The sequence below is a fragment of the Artemia sp. Qi Xiang Cuo genome, chromosome 13 (genome assembly GCF_049724085.1).
Source record: "Artemia sp. Qi Xiang Cuo chromosome 13, ASM4972408v1, whole genome shotgun sequence".
NCBI lineage: Eukaryota > Metazoa > Arthropoda > Branchiopoda > Anostraca > Artemiidae > Artemia > Artemia sp. Qi Xiang Cuo.
In genome coordinates this window covers 31,965,776-31,982,769 of record NC_142806.1, presented here as the reverse complement: position 1 = coordinate 31,982,769, position 16,994 = coordinate 31,965,776, and the positions used below count along the sequence as shown (strand labels likewise).

Below are 16,994 nucleotides of genomic sequence, written 5' to 3'. Positions count from 1 at the left end.
CTCGTTCCATGTAATAGAAAATTTAAATTATATTTCGCTAAAGAACAAGGACAAGCATGTTTATGACAAAATGAGGTTTGACATTTTATTTTTGCTGTTTTGTAGATGACAAACATTTCCTTTCATCAAAAATTGTAGAGCTAAATACCGTTCAATATTAAATTGAGTAATAAAAACATAACAAACTAAACAAAACTTACTTTACAAAAGTTTCATAATAGGATCCTATGATCGAGCATGCTGACATCCTAAAAATATACAAAAAGATAATATATTAGACATTTCTGAACAGGGCGCGGTGAGGCAGACAACCATCCAGAAAAACAAACATAAAGATACCCCACAGACGAAGGGAGCTATCTCTAATCTCCAAGGCTAATTCAAAGCCCCAGAAAATTTGACAGGTATGGGCATAAACCCCTACGTTTACCGCACTTTTCATCATAGCCTACGGCTATTGTTTATCCAAAAGAAGGGAGTCCTTTCCCAAGTTGGTTTAAAGCAGCTCCCCTCCTCCACGCTAAACTAATGCCTAAAGATAGAACTTTTTCATGTTTTTAACACCTCTTGCCAGGAAACACCACTGGATGCTCTTCTTAGGATTGGATCTATACATATTGAAAAGAATTCCAAAAATTATAACAAAATGAACCATATGATAATAAAACATTATTTTTCATTGAGGGGTATAACAGAAGTAGACAAGTAATCACTTATTCTAAACCAGAAGTAGCCGCCAAAATATCTGGAATTTCCAGTTCTTTCCTGCACTGAGGTAATTAACCCTTCTTAGGATCATCCAAACACATCGCTATAAAGTTTCTTGGAAAACATTTAGAATACAAATTTTGAACTTTAGGTGTGATAACACAATTAATCCAAGTGTGAGACTTCATCAAGTTCACAAAAAGTTTGAATTGCTCTTTACCTCGTTTACAGAAGCACTTGGGAACAGGATCATTCCCAGGGTGAGTGTCTGCCAAACTTGGTTGAGGGGATTTACAAGAATTCGACAAAGGGAATCTACTCTGGAGCTTGGCAGCGCTAATGAGCTGGATTTCCCGGCGCTAATGCAGAAGCTGAAATTCATGCATAGATACAGTAAAAAGGTTATACATGACAATGACTCTAGCAAGACTGGCTGATGATGAGGGGGAAATTACTCATTAAGTACACCATAGACACGGGATAGTGCCAGCCCCTTTAAGGGATTACCAACTGCCCCAAAAGCCAGATTCAGATAAATGAACTCCATACCTTTAAAATGAAGAAAGTCATCTTGACACTGGTCAGTGAACTAAGGCATAATCGACACAACAACACATCAGCATTTAATTCCTGTCAATATGATCACAACAAAAAAGTCCCAGTAAAACACAAAAATTTCCAATAAAACATTCAGAAACTCCAGCAGAAATCTGAAGCCCACCCACCCAACGAGAAGGTGATAGTGTGCTTCTCCTAGGAAAATATAGCTTTTCATATCATAACTATTAAAAAAAAAAAAAAAAAAAAAAAAAAAAAAAAAAAAAAAATCGATTTTAAAACCATTCATAACTCAGCTAAAAAAAATTATATTTTATCGAAGCCCTGTCATTTTTCTATTTTCATTTCTTCTTAGGAACTTGTGATTAATCTTCAAACCGTTTCCTGTTTTCTCAGAATTTTGCTAAATCATTTTTTTTTTTTGCTCAGCATATTTGCTGGTTAGTTTTTTGTGTGTTTTTTTATTTCCTTTTTACTTTGCAGATTCATATAAACGTAAATGAAAACTGGAAAAAAGCAAACTGCACTTACGTTAGGGAAGAGAGCGGGGCCTGGATCCACCACTGGTCTGCCTATTAGGCCCTTTAGCAACACAATTCAAAACTCAAATCATAGAAAATATGGTTCCTTGCTTAATATCAAAGCATAATGTCCAGCCTTTCAGAAAGTTTCTAAATTATCATAATGAATGCTCAGATACACAATAAAACTTATGTTTAAAAACCCTCGAATGCAAGCTTGGACCTATTCGCTGAACGAATGCTGATTTTTAACTAATTTTGTGTGATGCGAGTATAGGTCTGAAATCAATACAAACATTTCTGCAACGTAACCCATTGCCATTCTCAGCAAAAAGGGAAAAAAATAGAATCATAATAAGAAATTGCAATTAAATCTGCACGAAAAAAGCTGCTAAAAGAGCCAACATCCTCATTTCAAGGAAGTTCAGGAAAAATTCTACTGATCTTTTCAATTCTGAGTTATTTCGGTGATTTTTACTTAGTTTTTTCTTTACTGCTAAGGATGGCTATTGGTTATATAGCTGGAATATACCTATATATTTAGCTTGTTTGTTCTAGCCACTTGGTAGAAAAAGTCACCGTTTCTTAGAATTATTTTGTTCACATACGATGGGATGAAAGAGGCAATATGGTTTCCATTATCTGATCGACGAAAAATTTTTCATACAATATATTCTAAGAAAATGTAACTTCTTCTCGTTTTAAGCATTCATAAAAAAATGTTGTATACCATTTTCCTTGTGCTGGAGAGTTTATCCTTGAAGCATTAGGGGGAGAAGTAAGACTTCTAACAAAGAGAGTGGGGTCGCTCATTAAATTATATGCATTTTACATATTGGGAACTGTGATAAAACGCATATTCCTATAATGTGGCCTATATATTGCTATCTAAATTCTGTTTTTACAGTTCCGGTTACCATTCGTATGGGTTGGTCTTTACTTATATATTAAATAAACAAAAATAATAGGTTCTTCAATTGTAAGTAAGGAGCAACATTAAAACTTTTAAACGAACAAAAATTGTTGCTTATATGAGGGAGGTTGCGAAACAAATTTCTGTTCGTTTTAAGTTTTAATGTTACTCCTTACTTTCAGTTGAAAAACCTCGTTTTTTAATTTAATTTCTGATCGTTGTTTTAAATAATACAGGGAAATTAGGCTCATCCTCAATGGAAAATCCCCTTCTCCCAATACAACATTCCTCCATGGAAGATCCTCCCACGTGCCCCCCCTCTTGACAGAAAATCGGCCCTGAAAACGTCTGTACACTTCTCCAAAAACAATATTATATGTATACAATGGGAAGTAGCCCTTCTTCCGGGGACTGTGGGGGGTCAAGTCATCCTTAGAGACATTGTTATTAGATTTTTCGACTACGCTGAACAAAATAGTTATCTCAAAATTTTGTTCAGGTGACTTTGGGAAAAAATGAATGCTAGCTGTTTTCTAATATTTTTAGTCACATAAAAAGGACACTAGAACTTTTTATATCCGATCAAATGAGCCCTCTCCCGATTTTCTACTATCACTGGTTCGGGAAAAAAAACATATAAACACGGATCCGTGATTTTTCTTCTGGTAAAAAATGCAAAATTCCACATTTTTGTACATAGGAGCTTGAAATCTTTACACTAGGGTTCTCAAGTATGTGAGAACCTAAAATCTTGAGTGAAACTAAAATCTTGTTTCACAATAAGTGTAACTAAAATCTTGACTTGAGGGAAGGGGGCAGAATGGAAGGGTCCAAAGGTTTTGGTGTCCAATGTTCCCTTTGGGACTAAAATCTATTCCCAGTGAAGTGGCGATGTAAACCGAAAACACTGTATGTACCAAGTACATTTTTCTAAAAAAATTTCTGCATATTTATGCTGATATTTTTTTGAATTTGCTTCCTCCCTCTCCTGAAAACAGGTCTTACAAAAGTCGTTGGCTACAGTCTTAATCTTCAAAGGCTGAAGGCCTGGGTGATTAGAGATTTTTAACAATACTAATCCACTACTATAAGTAAATCACTGGATCTAAAATATGTTTAAACTTTACACAAGGAAGCCTTAAATTTATAAAAAAATAAATTAAAGCAAGAAGCTTTCGTTTTAGCCCCAGGCTGGAAATGGCAAGTCCTTTTCTCATAATTCCTTACTTTTGAGGGCCCTTGTTGGGATACAAATAATTAATTTATCAAAATAAATAAGTCAAAGGTCGGTTCTCTTTTAGCAGACCATACAGCTTTCTAAAGGCATGACAAATCATCAGCAGGTATATGTGTCAATACACACTTGGAATATACAAGAAGGAGCGGGGAGGGGATGCAATCAGCCTTCCGGAAGTTAAAGATTTGTATAAGTGCTGCAGATGTAAGATGAGGTAAGATTTATTCCCAAGAAATGGTTATTTCCAATATAATATAGATGTATCACAGGTGCAAAGAAATTTCCCCAAGGCTGGCCAGTATGACCTCCAGAGAATTTGGCGAAATACAGGCTTAAAAACACGACATATTCACAGCGCCATAAGTACCTGTTGGGAGGTAGCTGGGGATTGGCCATGACTGGTCCAAAAAATGTTTCTGAATACCTAGCTCTAAGATTAGAAAAGATAAGTTTATGAATGACACACAAATTATTCATATTTGATAGTGGAGTTGCTCCACACCCAGCGGCCCTATAACTTTTGTTTGAAATACAATTAGATCATACTTGGAACCCGTTGCAGTGGTAAAATACAAAAAAGGAGGAAAATTTTTGGTAAAGCCGAGAGGCACAGTCCATTTCAGCACACATATAAGTACATTTACTGGGAAAAATTCCTAACATACAATATTTTAGAGAGGTCACAGTCCTATGTTGGTTGTCCTAGCTGTACCACTCATGGAAAGAAACTATACCTTCTTGGCACGGTATTAACTTTTGAGTTTTTGTTGATTTTTTATTAGTTTTTAAGCCTGAAATTCAGAAATAGCAAATGATTTATAGACAACTGTTGCACCAGAATCATGTCTAATAACGACATGACTAGATAATGTTGCTACTTAAGTCTTATAACTGTTAATAAAAAAAACAACAAACAAACAAAAATCTGAATTGAATCCAGATCAAGAGATCATGATGGAATCAGGATATAAATTGGGATTAAAAAAAATTTGCACTGGTCCGTCACTATTGATAACTTAATTAAAGAGATCGGGAATTTATCAGTTGCATTAATTGAAGAACAGTACAAACAATCATAAAAAAATTTTTTTTTATTAGTTTTATGCTCAAGAAAAGAATCTTAAACCGAAATTTATAAATATAAAATAGCCCCCATCATGTAAACTAAGGGAGCTTACGGCTAAATAAATTCCCAAACAACATCTGAGTCTCAGACGCCAGGTGAGGCAAAAAACGTCTTGCTACAAGTATCATTTCGATTGCATTTCTAAGGGTTCTATTCACCAAACACATAAATTTTCTAAGCTGATGAAAAGGCAGTGTCATAGATTGGAGGAAGTATAGAGATAAAAATAAACCTTCTTATGTTTTAATTTGTGTTATATATCCATTCTTTAAAGCTTTATTTACAAAACTCGTCTACTTTCCAAGATAAAAATAATCTTCAATATTTCTCGATTTTCTAGTTACTGTAAACAATGACTTTGCAGATGAATTCCTGTTTAATATTCTGAATATCCTTATTTAGAAATTTCATAGGTTTCACCCAATTTATTAATTTTGATTAGTACTATCATGGTCACAGCAACAACATCTGAGTCTCAGACGCCAGGTGAGGCAAAAAAAGTGACTAAATTCAAACTTTTACCTTGAGCATCGACGTTGTTAGCAGAATTTCAAAAGGATTGTTTATGAGTGCTGGCATATCTGATGAAATAATTTAGGTCGTATGATAAATTTAATTTTTTTTAATGCAGTAGTTTTTCAGTAAGGACACTCGATATCCTAAAAGTATTTGATTCAAACTTTTACCTTGAGAATCGATGTTGTAAGCAGAATTTCAAAAGGATCATTTATGAGTACTGGCGTATATAATGAAATAATTTAGGTCGTATGATAAATTTAATTTTTTTTTTTAATGCAGTAGTTTTTTAGTAAGGACACTCGATATCCTAAAAGTGACTGATTCAAACTTTTACCTTGAAAATCGACGTTGTTAGCAGAATTTCAAACGGATCGTTTATGAGTGCTGTCGTATCTGATGAAATAATTTAGGTTGTATGATAAATTTAATTAATTTTTTTTAATGCAGTAGTTTTTCAGTACGGACACTCGATATGCTACAAGTATTTGATTCAAACTTTTACCTTGAGAATCGATGTTGTTAGCAGAATTTCAAAAGGATTGTTTATGAGTGCTGGCGTATCTGATGAAATAATTTAGGTCGTATGATGAATTTAATTTATCTTCTTTAATGCAGTAGTTTTTCAGTAAGGACACTCGATATGCTGAAAGTGTTTGATTCAAACTTTTACCTTGAGCATCTATGTTCACACACACACACACACACAGACACACACACACATACACACACACACACACACAGACAACACACACACACACACAGACAACATACACACAAAGACGACACATACGCAGCGACGACACACACACTGAAACAACACACACACACAGAGAGAAGACATACACGCAGAGAAGACACACACACACAAAGACGACACACACACACAGAGATGACACACACACAGAGACGAAACACACAGAGAGACGACACACGCACAAAGACGATACACACACACAGAGACAACACACACACAGATACGAAACACACACAGAGACTACACACCCATACCGACGACACACGCACAGAGACGACACGCACACAGAGACGACACACACAGAGAGAGAAGACACACGCACAGAGATGACACACACACAGAGAGGACACACACACACAGAGACGACTCACACACAGAGAGGACAAACACACAGAGACGACACACACATAGAGACAACACAGACACAGAGACGACACACACACAGAGACGACACATACACAGAGACCACACACACGCACACAGAGACGACAAACATACAGAGAAGACACAAAAACAGAGACGACACACCCACAGAGATGACACACACATTGAGACGAAACAGGCACAGACACGACACACAAACAGAGTCATAGTGAGAGAGATATCCAAAAAGTTGGGTTGATCTAGGTTCACATAGAGTGGCGCGCCACAAGTCACGACACACAAACAGAGTCATAGTGAGAGAGATATCCAAAAAGTTGGCTTGATCTAGGTTCACTTAGAGTGGCACGCCACTCTAAGTGTGTGTCTAAGGGTTCTATTCACACACAGAGATTCATAGAGACACATACAGACAGACACACAGACAGACCGACACACAGAGTGATACACACAGAGACACCCAGCGGCAGACACTGAGAGACACAGAGACAGACAGACTCACAGACGCAGAGACACACACACCCCCAGTCTGCCACACCCACACAATGACAGACACCCAGAAACACAGACACAGAGACACACAGACACACAGACAGACAGACACAGAGACACAGAGACACAGAGACAGAGACACACAGACACACAGAGAGACACACACAGAGCCACAAAGACACACACAGACACACAAATACACTCAAAGACACACACAGACACAAACAGACACACAAAGACACACACATACACACTCAGACACACACAGACACACACAGAGACACACAGACACACACAGACACACCCAGACACCCACAGACACACACAGACACACACAGACACACACAGACACACACAGACACACACAGACACACACAGACCCACACAGACACAATCAGACAGACTCTGACACACACACACACACACATACACACACACACACATACAGACACACAGACAGATACAGACACACACAGACAAACACAGACAAACCATCATACCCACCCACACACACCCACCCAACAACCCACACCCTCACACAAAAACAAACCAAAACACAAACACACAACCACGAAGAAAACAACACACAAACACACACATATAAACAAACAGACATATACATACATTAACAAACACACATACAGAAATAGACACAAAGACACACACATACACACACGCTCACAAACACACACACACAGACACACAAACAGATAGACATAGACAGACACACACACACAAACACAAAGACACACACATAGACACATACACACACACACACATACAAACACAGACACAGACAAAGAGACAGACAGAGACACAGACACACACACAGACACAGACACAGACACAGACACAGACACAGACACACACACACACACAAACACTTTTAGGATATCGAGTGCCCTTACTGAAAAACTACTACATTAAAAAAAAAAAAATTATCATACGACCTAAATTATTTCATCAGATACGCCAGCACTCATAAACGATCCTTTTGAAATTCTGCTAACAACATCGATGCTCAAGGTAAAAGTTGGGATCAAACACTTTTAGCATATCGAGTGTCCTTACTGAAAAACTATTGCATTAAAAAAAAAATTAAATTTTTCATACTACCTAAATTACTTCATCAAATACGCCAGCACTCATAAACGATCCTTTTGAAATTCTGCTAACAACATCGATTCTCAAGGTAAAATTTTGAATCAAACACTTTTAGGATATCGAGTGTCATTACTGAAAAACTACTGCATTAAAAAAAAATTATCATGGGACATGAATTAGTTCATCAAAAAAAGGTCAGCACTCATAAACGATCCTTTTGAAATTCTGCTAACAACATCAATGTTCAAGGTAAAAGTTTGAAACAGACACTTTTAGGATATCGAGTGTCCTTACTACAAAACTACTGCGTTAAAAAAATAAATTAAATTTATCATACGACCTAAATTTTTTCATCAGATACGCCAGCACTAATAAACGATCCTTTTGAAATTCTGCTAACAACATCGATTCTCAAGGTAAAAGTTTGAATCAAACACTTTTAAGATATCGAGTGTCCTTACTGAAAAACTACTGCATTAAAAAAAATTATCATACGACATGAATTAGTTCATCAAAAAAAGGTCAGCACTCATAAACGATCCTTTTGAAATTCTGCTAACAACATCAATGTTCAAGGTAAAAGTTTGAAACAGACACTTTTAGGATATCGAGTGTCCTTACTACAAAACTACTGCGTTAAAAAAATAAATTAAATTTATCATACGACCTAAATTTTTTCATCAGATACGCCAGCACTCGTAAATAATCCTTTTGAAATTATGCTATCAACATCGATTCTCAAGGTAAAAGTTTGAATCAAACACTTTTAGGATAACGAGTGTCCTTTCTGAAAAACTACTGCATTAAAAAAAAAATTATCATGCGACATGAATTACTTCATCAAAGACAGGTCAGCACTCATAAACGATCCTTTTGAAATTCTGCTAACAACATCAATGTTCAAGGTAAAAGTTTGAAACAGACACTTTTAGGATATCGAGTGTCCTTACTAAAAAACTACTGCGTTAAAAAAATAAATTAAATTTATCATACGACCTAAATTTTTTCATCAGATACGCTAGCACTCATAAACGATCCTTTTGAAATTCTGCTAACAACATCGATTCTCAAGGTAAAAGTTTGAATCAAACACTTTTAGGATATCGAGTGTCCTTACTAAAAAACTACTGCGTTAAAAAAAATTAAATTGATCATACGACCTAAATTATTTCATTTTCTTGTAGGCGTGAATGTATGGTTGAATGTAAAAATGCTTGCCAGCTTTTTTCGCAATGTCCACGTGTAACCCTAATCTCACAGGCGTGAATGTATGGTTGAATGTAAAAATGCTTGCCAGATTTTTTCGCAATGTCCACGAGTAACTCTAATCTCACAGGCGTGAATGTATGGTTGAATGTAAAAATGCTTGCCAGCTATTTTCGCAATCTCCACGTGTAACTCTAATCTCACAGGCGTGAATGTATGGTTGAATGTAAAAATGCTTGCCAGCTTTTTTCGCAATGTCCACGTGTAACTGTAATCTCACAGGCGTGAATGTATGGTTGAATGTAAAAATGCTTGCCGAAATTTTTTGCAATGTCCACGTGTAACTCTAATCTCACAGGCGTGAATGTATGGTTGAATGTAAAAATGCTTGCCAGCTTTTTTCGCAATGTCCACGTGTAACTCTAATCTCACAGGCGTGAATGTATGGTTGAATTTAAAAATACTTGCTAGCTTTTTTCGCAATGTCCACGTGTAACTCTAATCTCACAGGCATGAATGTATGGTTGAATGTAAAAGTGCTTGCCAGCTATTTTGCAATGTTTAGGAAACGGAGGGGAATCCCCGCTCGTTTGGAAAGGTACCAACGGGACATAAGCAAATAGCACGTAGTTTCAAAACGTGTTTAATCACGTGTAGAGGTCCCATAGAATAACATAGGAAGGAATATAGCGCTATAGAATAGCATGGGAGGGAACACAAACCCTTAGAATAGCATAGGAAGGAACATAGTGCTATAGAATTGCATGAGAGGGAACATAAACCCTTAGAATAGCATGGGAGGGAACATGAACCCTTAGAATAGCATAGGAGGGAACATAAGCCCTTATAATAGCATGGGAGGGAACATAACCCTTAGAATAGCATGGGAGGGAAAATAAGCCCTTAGAAGAGCATGAGGGAACATAAACCCTTAGAATAGCATAGGAGGGAACATAATCCCTTAGAGTAGCATAGGAGGGAACATAAGCCCTTAGAATAGCATGGGAGGGAACATAAACCATTAGAATAGCATAGGATGAAACATAAGCCCTTAGAATAGTATGGGGAGGGAACATAGCACTATAGAATAGCATGGGAGGAACATAAGCCCTTAGAATAGCATAGAAAGGAACATAATCCTCCCAAATCCGTAAGTACATGCCCTGAAAAAGTGTCAAGGAACGCAATCTCACCAAATAGCACAGGAAGGAACATAATCCACCCAAATCCATAAGTACATACCCTGAAAAGGTGTCAAGGAACATAAGGCAAGCATATCCATAAGTACATGCTCTGGAAAGGTGTCAAGGAACGTAAAGTACCCAAATAGGACAGGAAGGAACATAAAGTATGCAAATCCATAAGTACATGCTCTGAAAAGGTGCCAAGGAACGTAACCTCCCCAAATAACACCATTATAAGTACTCTAAGACACCTCCCTCCCATCATCCCATCCCTCCAAAAATATTTTATTCAGAGATTTCAGGTTAAAAAATTATCCAATCACTAATTACCCCTTTTTGCAAATGTCAATCAAACAATTCCGATTGTAAAGCGTGTTTAATCGCGTTGCTTGGAAAGGTATCCACGAGTACATGCTCTGAAAAGGTGCCAAGGAACGTAATCTCCCCAAATAACACCATTATAAGTACTCTCAGACACCTAGCTCCCATCATCCCATCCCTCCAAAAATATTTTATTCAGAGATTTCATTTAAAAAATTATCCAAGCACTAATTACCCCTTTTTTGCAAATGTCAATCAAACAATTCCGATTGTAAAAGCGTGTTTAATCACGTTGCTTGGAAAGGTATCCACGACTACATGCTCTGAAAAGGTGCCAAGGAACGTAATCTTCCCAAATAACACCATTATAAGTACTCTAAGACACCTCGCTCCCATCATCCCATCCCTCCAAAAATATTCTATTCAGAGATTTCATGTTAAAAAATTATCCAATCACTAATTATCCCTTTTTTGCAAATGTCAATCAAAAAATTCCGATTGTAAAAGCATGTTTAATCACGTTGCTTGGAAAGGTATCCACTAGTACATGCTCAGAAAAGGTGCCAAGGAACGTAATCTCCCCAAATAACACCATTATAAGTACTCTAAGACACCTCGCACCCATCATCCCATCCCTTCAAAAATATTTTATTCAGAGATTTCATGTTAAAAAATTATCCAATCACTAATTACCCCTTTTTTTGCAAATGTCAATCAAACAATTCCGATTGTAAAAGCGTGTTTAATCACGTTGCTTGGAAAGGTATCCACGAGTAGATGCTCTGAAAAGGTGCCAAGGAAGTATAGGTGTGAGAGGATACTCACTCTCTTTGAACGTAATCTCTCCAATTGTTTCATAACATGCTTCCATGTCTAACTATAGTGTCAAAGGGTACAATCTTGTGCAATTCTTATCAATAACAAAAAACCAGTTTCTTGTACGCTTCATATCTATTACACTTTTGAGCATATTCTTGTAGGCGTGAATGTACGGTTGAATGTACCCTTTCATGTTCCCCTCAAATCAGCACCTAGATTACTACTCTCCACCTTGAACAACAAGAAAAATCACTTTTTTGCATCGATAGTGCTGATGTGTCTCCTTTTTTCCCAGGGCTAGCGGGTTACCAGAAACATCATAGAGATGTTTAATAGTTTATTTTAAAGCCATTTCTCATATATACGTGCTTTTATAGATTCCACCATCTGCAAATGCCATATGGCACTAAAAATTATACTTTTTGTGCCATTTCTTAAGTGGTGGCACTGGCATGCTACCAGAAAATTGTAGAGGGATGTTTAATAGCTTATGTAAATGTCATTGCTCAAATCTCCATGATTTCTATAAATTTCACCATCTGAGAGTACCAAATGGCACTTTTGGTGTCATGTCTGAAGTGTACAAGCTGGGGTTAGTGGGCTACCAGAACTTTGTAGAGAGATGTTTAATGGCTCATTTCAAAGTTATTACTTTTATATACGTGCTTCTTATCAATTACTACCATTCGTAAGTGCCATATGGACTAAAAATGGCACTTTTGGTGCAACTTCTTAAGTGGAAAAGCTTGCAAGTATAAGACGGTACCATTGTAATAATTATGGTTCAAAACCATTAACTGGAGGTTTACAAGAACCCGTCACGTATACTCCCCCTCCCAACCCTCTTAGTAAGTTTCATAAGCTCAAAAAGGGGACTATGATAGTAATATACTTAGTTGCTGGTCTTCTGGTGGTCTTTAGCTGGTACCCCCTCCTGAACGGAAATTTTAAATACGTCACTGCTATTAGGGGTATATTAGCCCTAAATATTATGCTTATCCATTGCTTGAATCACTGCATCTCTTTGTTAATGGGCTTTTCATTTTTGGCATGGTTTATAGTATCACAATATTATGAAATAATAAGAACAGTTGGATAATATATTATTTAAATAATGATTTTAAATGTGACAAAAATCAAACAAAACCTTAAAATCTGATTAATTAAAACTCTCTGCATAAAACCAGGAAAGATTTTCATAATTATAGCATTGCCTTGTAATTTTGTCAGACCTTATTAGGCATCACTTAGAAGCATTAGTAATTAAGTCATCTTATTACCTTAAATTGCATTATCCAGCAAAATAAGGAATACTCCTGTGGAGTAACTGGCCAGTGATGATGGGGAGCCATTAACTTGATTACATCCTACTCTGTCTTCCCTGGTTTAATGGGCCATCTCTTGTCAATGGCAATCTTAAAGGCATCAACGGAAGGAGTGGTGACAGCAATATCAGGAAGATTGTTCCAATGGGCAACCACTCAATTGGAGAGGTAGTAGTTATGAACTCTGGTATCGGCCCTCTTCTGGGACAACTTCTGGCTATGCCCCCTTGTCCTAGAGGATTCATCAAATTCAAAGGGCGTTTGACATGAGGAGTCAGCAATCAAAAGCTTATAAGTCATTATGGCATCACCTCTTTTATGTCTGTACAAGAGCGTTGGGAGCTACAGTTTATTCAATCAAGATTCTTGCATCCATCAACAGCTTTTGGTGCCTGTCTTAGGATAGATTGTATTGTCTGCTGAATACCCTTGCTCAGGGGCATTGCAACATACATCCCAAATTCTAGCAATAACTGCACAAGACCTTTGCACAGCTTGGTCATAATGCTGCATATGATCTGTTGCATACTGTGTGCTTGATTGTGCCAAGGATCTGAGATATTCGGGCAACTGCTGTTTGTGTGTGTTTGTGGAATTTCAGTTCATCATCAAGAACAATCCCCAAATCTCTCCCAGTTGCTGAAGAGTCAATCAATTGTCTGAAGCCCTCCCCCCCCCCTCATACGGTGCTGCCACATTATGTTCTTTTTCCCCTAAGTACACCATCTTACACTTTCGAATGTTAAATTCAAGCTTCCACTTGCGGGCTCGAAGTGAAAGCAAATCAAGGTCTTCCTATATAGAAGCTCTTGTAACTAACAACTCTGCAGACCCAATAAGTTTGAACCATCAGCATAAAGGTTCATCTTATTTCTTACACCTCCTGGAGCATCATTCATAAAAATCTTGAACAATATCAGACCCAAGATTGTTCCCTGAGGCACTCCACTGTCAACTTCTGCAACATCTGAGAAGAGTTCTTACCCATTGTCCTCAAACACCTTAACTCTCTGCTTTCTTCCTGTGAGGAACTGCGTCACCCATTCTAGAACCACCAAATGGATGTTCTAGCAACTTGGTGACATAGTAATAAACATTTATAAAATTTGTCTCAACCAAGAATCCAGATATGAAACAATGTTGGCTGTCAATGAGCAGTTTCTTGCCAATTGACTTTTATAATTGTGGGATTCATGATTCCTTTGTGAATTTTACTAACTGTTGAAGTAATGCTAATGGGTTGGTAATTGGTAACATTGTTCCTACTTTCACCCTTGTGGACAGGCGTAATATTTGCATTTTGCTGATCTTGAGGAATTTGTTTGGTATCCAGATACTTTTGGAACAGTTTTGCAAAGGCAAGAGCAAGTTCTGAATGGGCCTCTTTCAAGGTCTGACGATGAGCTCAATCAGGACCAACAGACATGTTTGGATTCTATCTTTTAAGCTGTAGTTCTACATCTGGAGGCATGATGGTGATAATTTGCATTGGCTATTCAATATTGTACTCCAGCTTTTCTAGCAGAGGAGTATCACCTGGAGGTGAGAAAACTGACTTGAACTACATGTTCAGAGATTCAGCTATATCATCAGGATTGCCTATGATACCCCTATTAACTGAGAGTTCTTTTACCAAGTGTCTACTTGGCTTTCGAACTGAGGCATATTTTGAAAACTTCTTTGGATTGGTTTTTGATGCTTATACAAATGACTCCTCATACTTACTTGTAAGTTCTCTTGCAAGGTACCAGACTTTGTTTCATATTAGTTTAAAATTGTCATAATTTGTCTGTGTTGGAATGTCCTTATACCTTCCCAAGAGCTTCTTTTTCTTTCAGATTGCTAGCCTGACTTCTTGTGTAATGTAAGGGAGCATTCTTGTTCTTTGTTTCCTAGGGGCTGTTTTATGTTTTCCAGTTGTCTGCACAGACACCCTTTTCATTTCGAGCCAAGCTTCCTCTATATTATTATTTTCAAAAAAGGACCAATCTTTGGAATCTAAATCTTGCCTGAACTTGTTGTAGTTTGTATACACATGATTTTTAAAATTATCCTTTTGTGGGTACAACTTTAATCAACAAGTAATGGCTATATCAGGGCTCGGAATGATTCCTGCTCATTAGAAAAGGGACTTAACGACCAGTCAAGGGATTTTTAAGGGTGAGAAAAGGGACCAATAGAGACCAAAGTGGGAAAGATTTTGATTGCCGTTCACGGTCAAAACATTCCTTTGCTCATGAATCAGAAACCTGTGGCCTTTCCCTGGAAATGGACAATTGTCTTTATTTTTCCATTTTCTTTCTGTTCAAACTTTCAGTTATGTTTACTTAAAACAAAAATAGAAAAACAACTTCAAGACTAGTAGCAAGTTAAAGCAATCCATAAGACTTCAGCTTGCAAGCTAACTCATTCACTTCTTCAACTTCTTTGAGAGATTGATGAACTTGCTCATCAGGACCAACTTCCTCTTTTGTATGTCCTTTTCTGCCCGCTCTTTTTCATCTGCTTTGTTTTTTCATCTTCTTGCGTTTTCATGCCACTCTCTAGTAGGGAATACACCGAGGCGATGTCCACGGAATCATTTGAAACCGCCACCACTCTGTAAGCGATCAGTGGCCTCCTTCAAGAAGGCATCAACAATTGCTTGTTTTTTTTGTATTTTTTTCAGAGCGCCCACTTTTCTATCAATGATTCCTCAAGTCTATTTAGCTCTTTTTTTCTAGAGATGTCAACTAGATTCAGCTCCCTTTCTTTCTCTTAGTCTTGAATGCTTCATTCAGCAGCTTATTCTTTTGCCTTGCTCTCCACATAGTCTTGGCATTTTGACAAGCCCAACCTAGCTAAAGTCAGCAATTCTTTGGGAGTAGGAAATCTTTCGGGTTTGCCAACATATATGTTAAATTCGTCAATCACACACATCTCCGTATTCAGGACTCTTTCTGATATGGAGGCTCTGTCCGATGGAAGAAGCAAAAAAACCTCTCTACGTAAGCACTGCTGTGCAACAGTGTCAACACAGCTTTTACAAGCTTCGACAAAAGCATACACTTTTGCCCACGAAAAGCATCATCCATCATTGAGAAGATTTGATCCAAATAATGGTCAACGTTTGATGGTGTTGATTCTACTGAGTTCTTGGCTTGTAGCAATATACCAGATCACCATCTTGTAGTGTCAAGGGTTAACCTAAGCTCAAATTTCGGAAGAGTAACTACCTCCTGAGAAGTTAAGATATTTTTAGACTCCAGGATAAGAAGTTGAGAGAAACTTTCCAGGAACAGTTGAATACTAAACTTAAGAGTTTAAAATTTGATATTGTGGAAGATGGTTGGAATAAGTTTAGAAAAACAATTTGTGAAGTTGCTGAAGGTGTCATAGAGAAGAAAGCTAGGGCTGCAGCAAAGAATATAGTGAAAAAGCTTTATGTTTAATAGAAAGGAGAAATGACGTGTACAAGAATTATCTGAGTGATAGATCATATAACAGTGGCGGATCCAGGGAGGCACGGGGGCGCCCCCCCCCTAGCGTAGTCCAAAGTAGTGTAATTTACTTACAAGTTTATCGGAATAACCTATTTTGTACCCCCCCCCCTAAAAATTATTTTTCGAATCAACCTATTTTGCGCCTCCCCCCTAAAAAAAAATCCTGGAGCCTCCCCTGTCATATGAAAACAAAAGGATAATAAGTTTAGTTGGAATAAGTTTAGAAAAACAATTTGTGAAGTTGCTGAAGGTGTCATAGAGAAGAAAGCTAGGGCTGCAGCAAAGAATATAGTGAAAAAGCTTGACGGAGAAATGACGTGTACAAGAATTATCTGAGTGATAGA

At 37.3% G+C, this 16,994-nt stretch overlaps 1 protein-coding gene across 1 annotated transcript in view; it reads right to left on the bottom strand.

Annotated features, from left to right (window-relative positions):
• The window catches only part of LOC148945196 (ribosomal protein S6 kinase beta-1-like), a 93,622-nt gene that overhangs the window by 56,554 nt on the left and 20,074 nt on the right, over nucleotides 1-16,994 (bottom strand). The window contains 2 exon segments of the mRNA XM_089099281.1: nucleotides 201-226; nucleotides 228-248. Of these exon segments, the coding sequence (XP_088955407.1) occupies nucleotides 201-226; nucleotides 228-248 (47 nt within the window).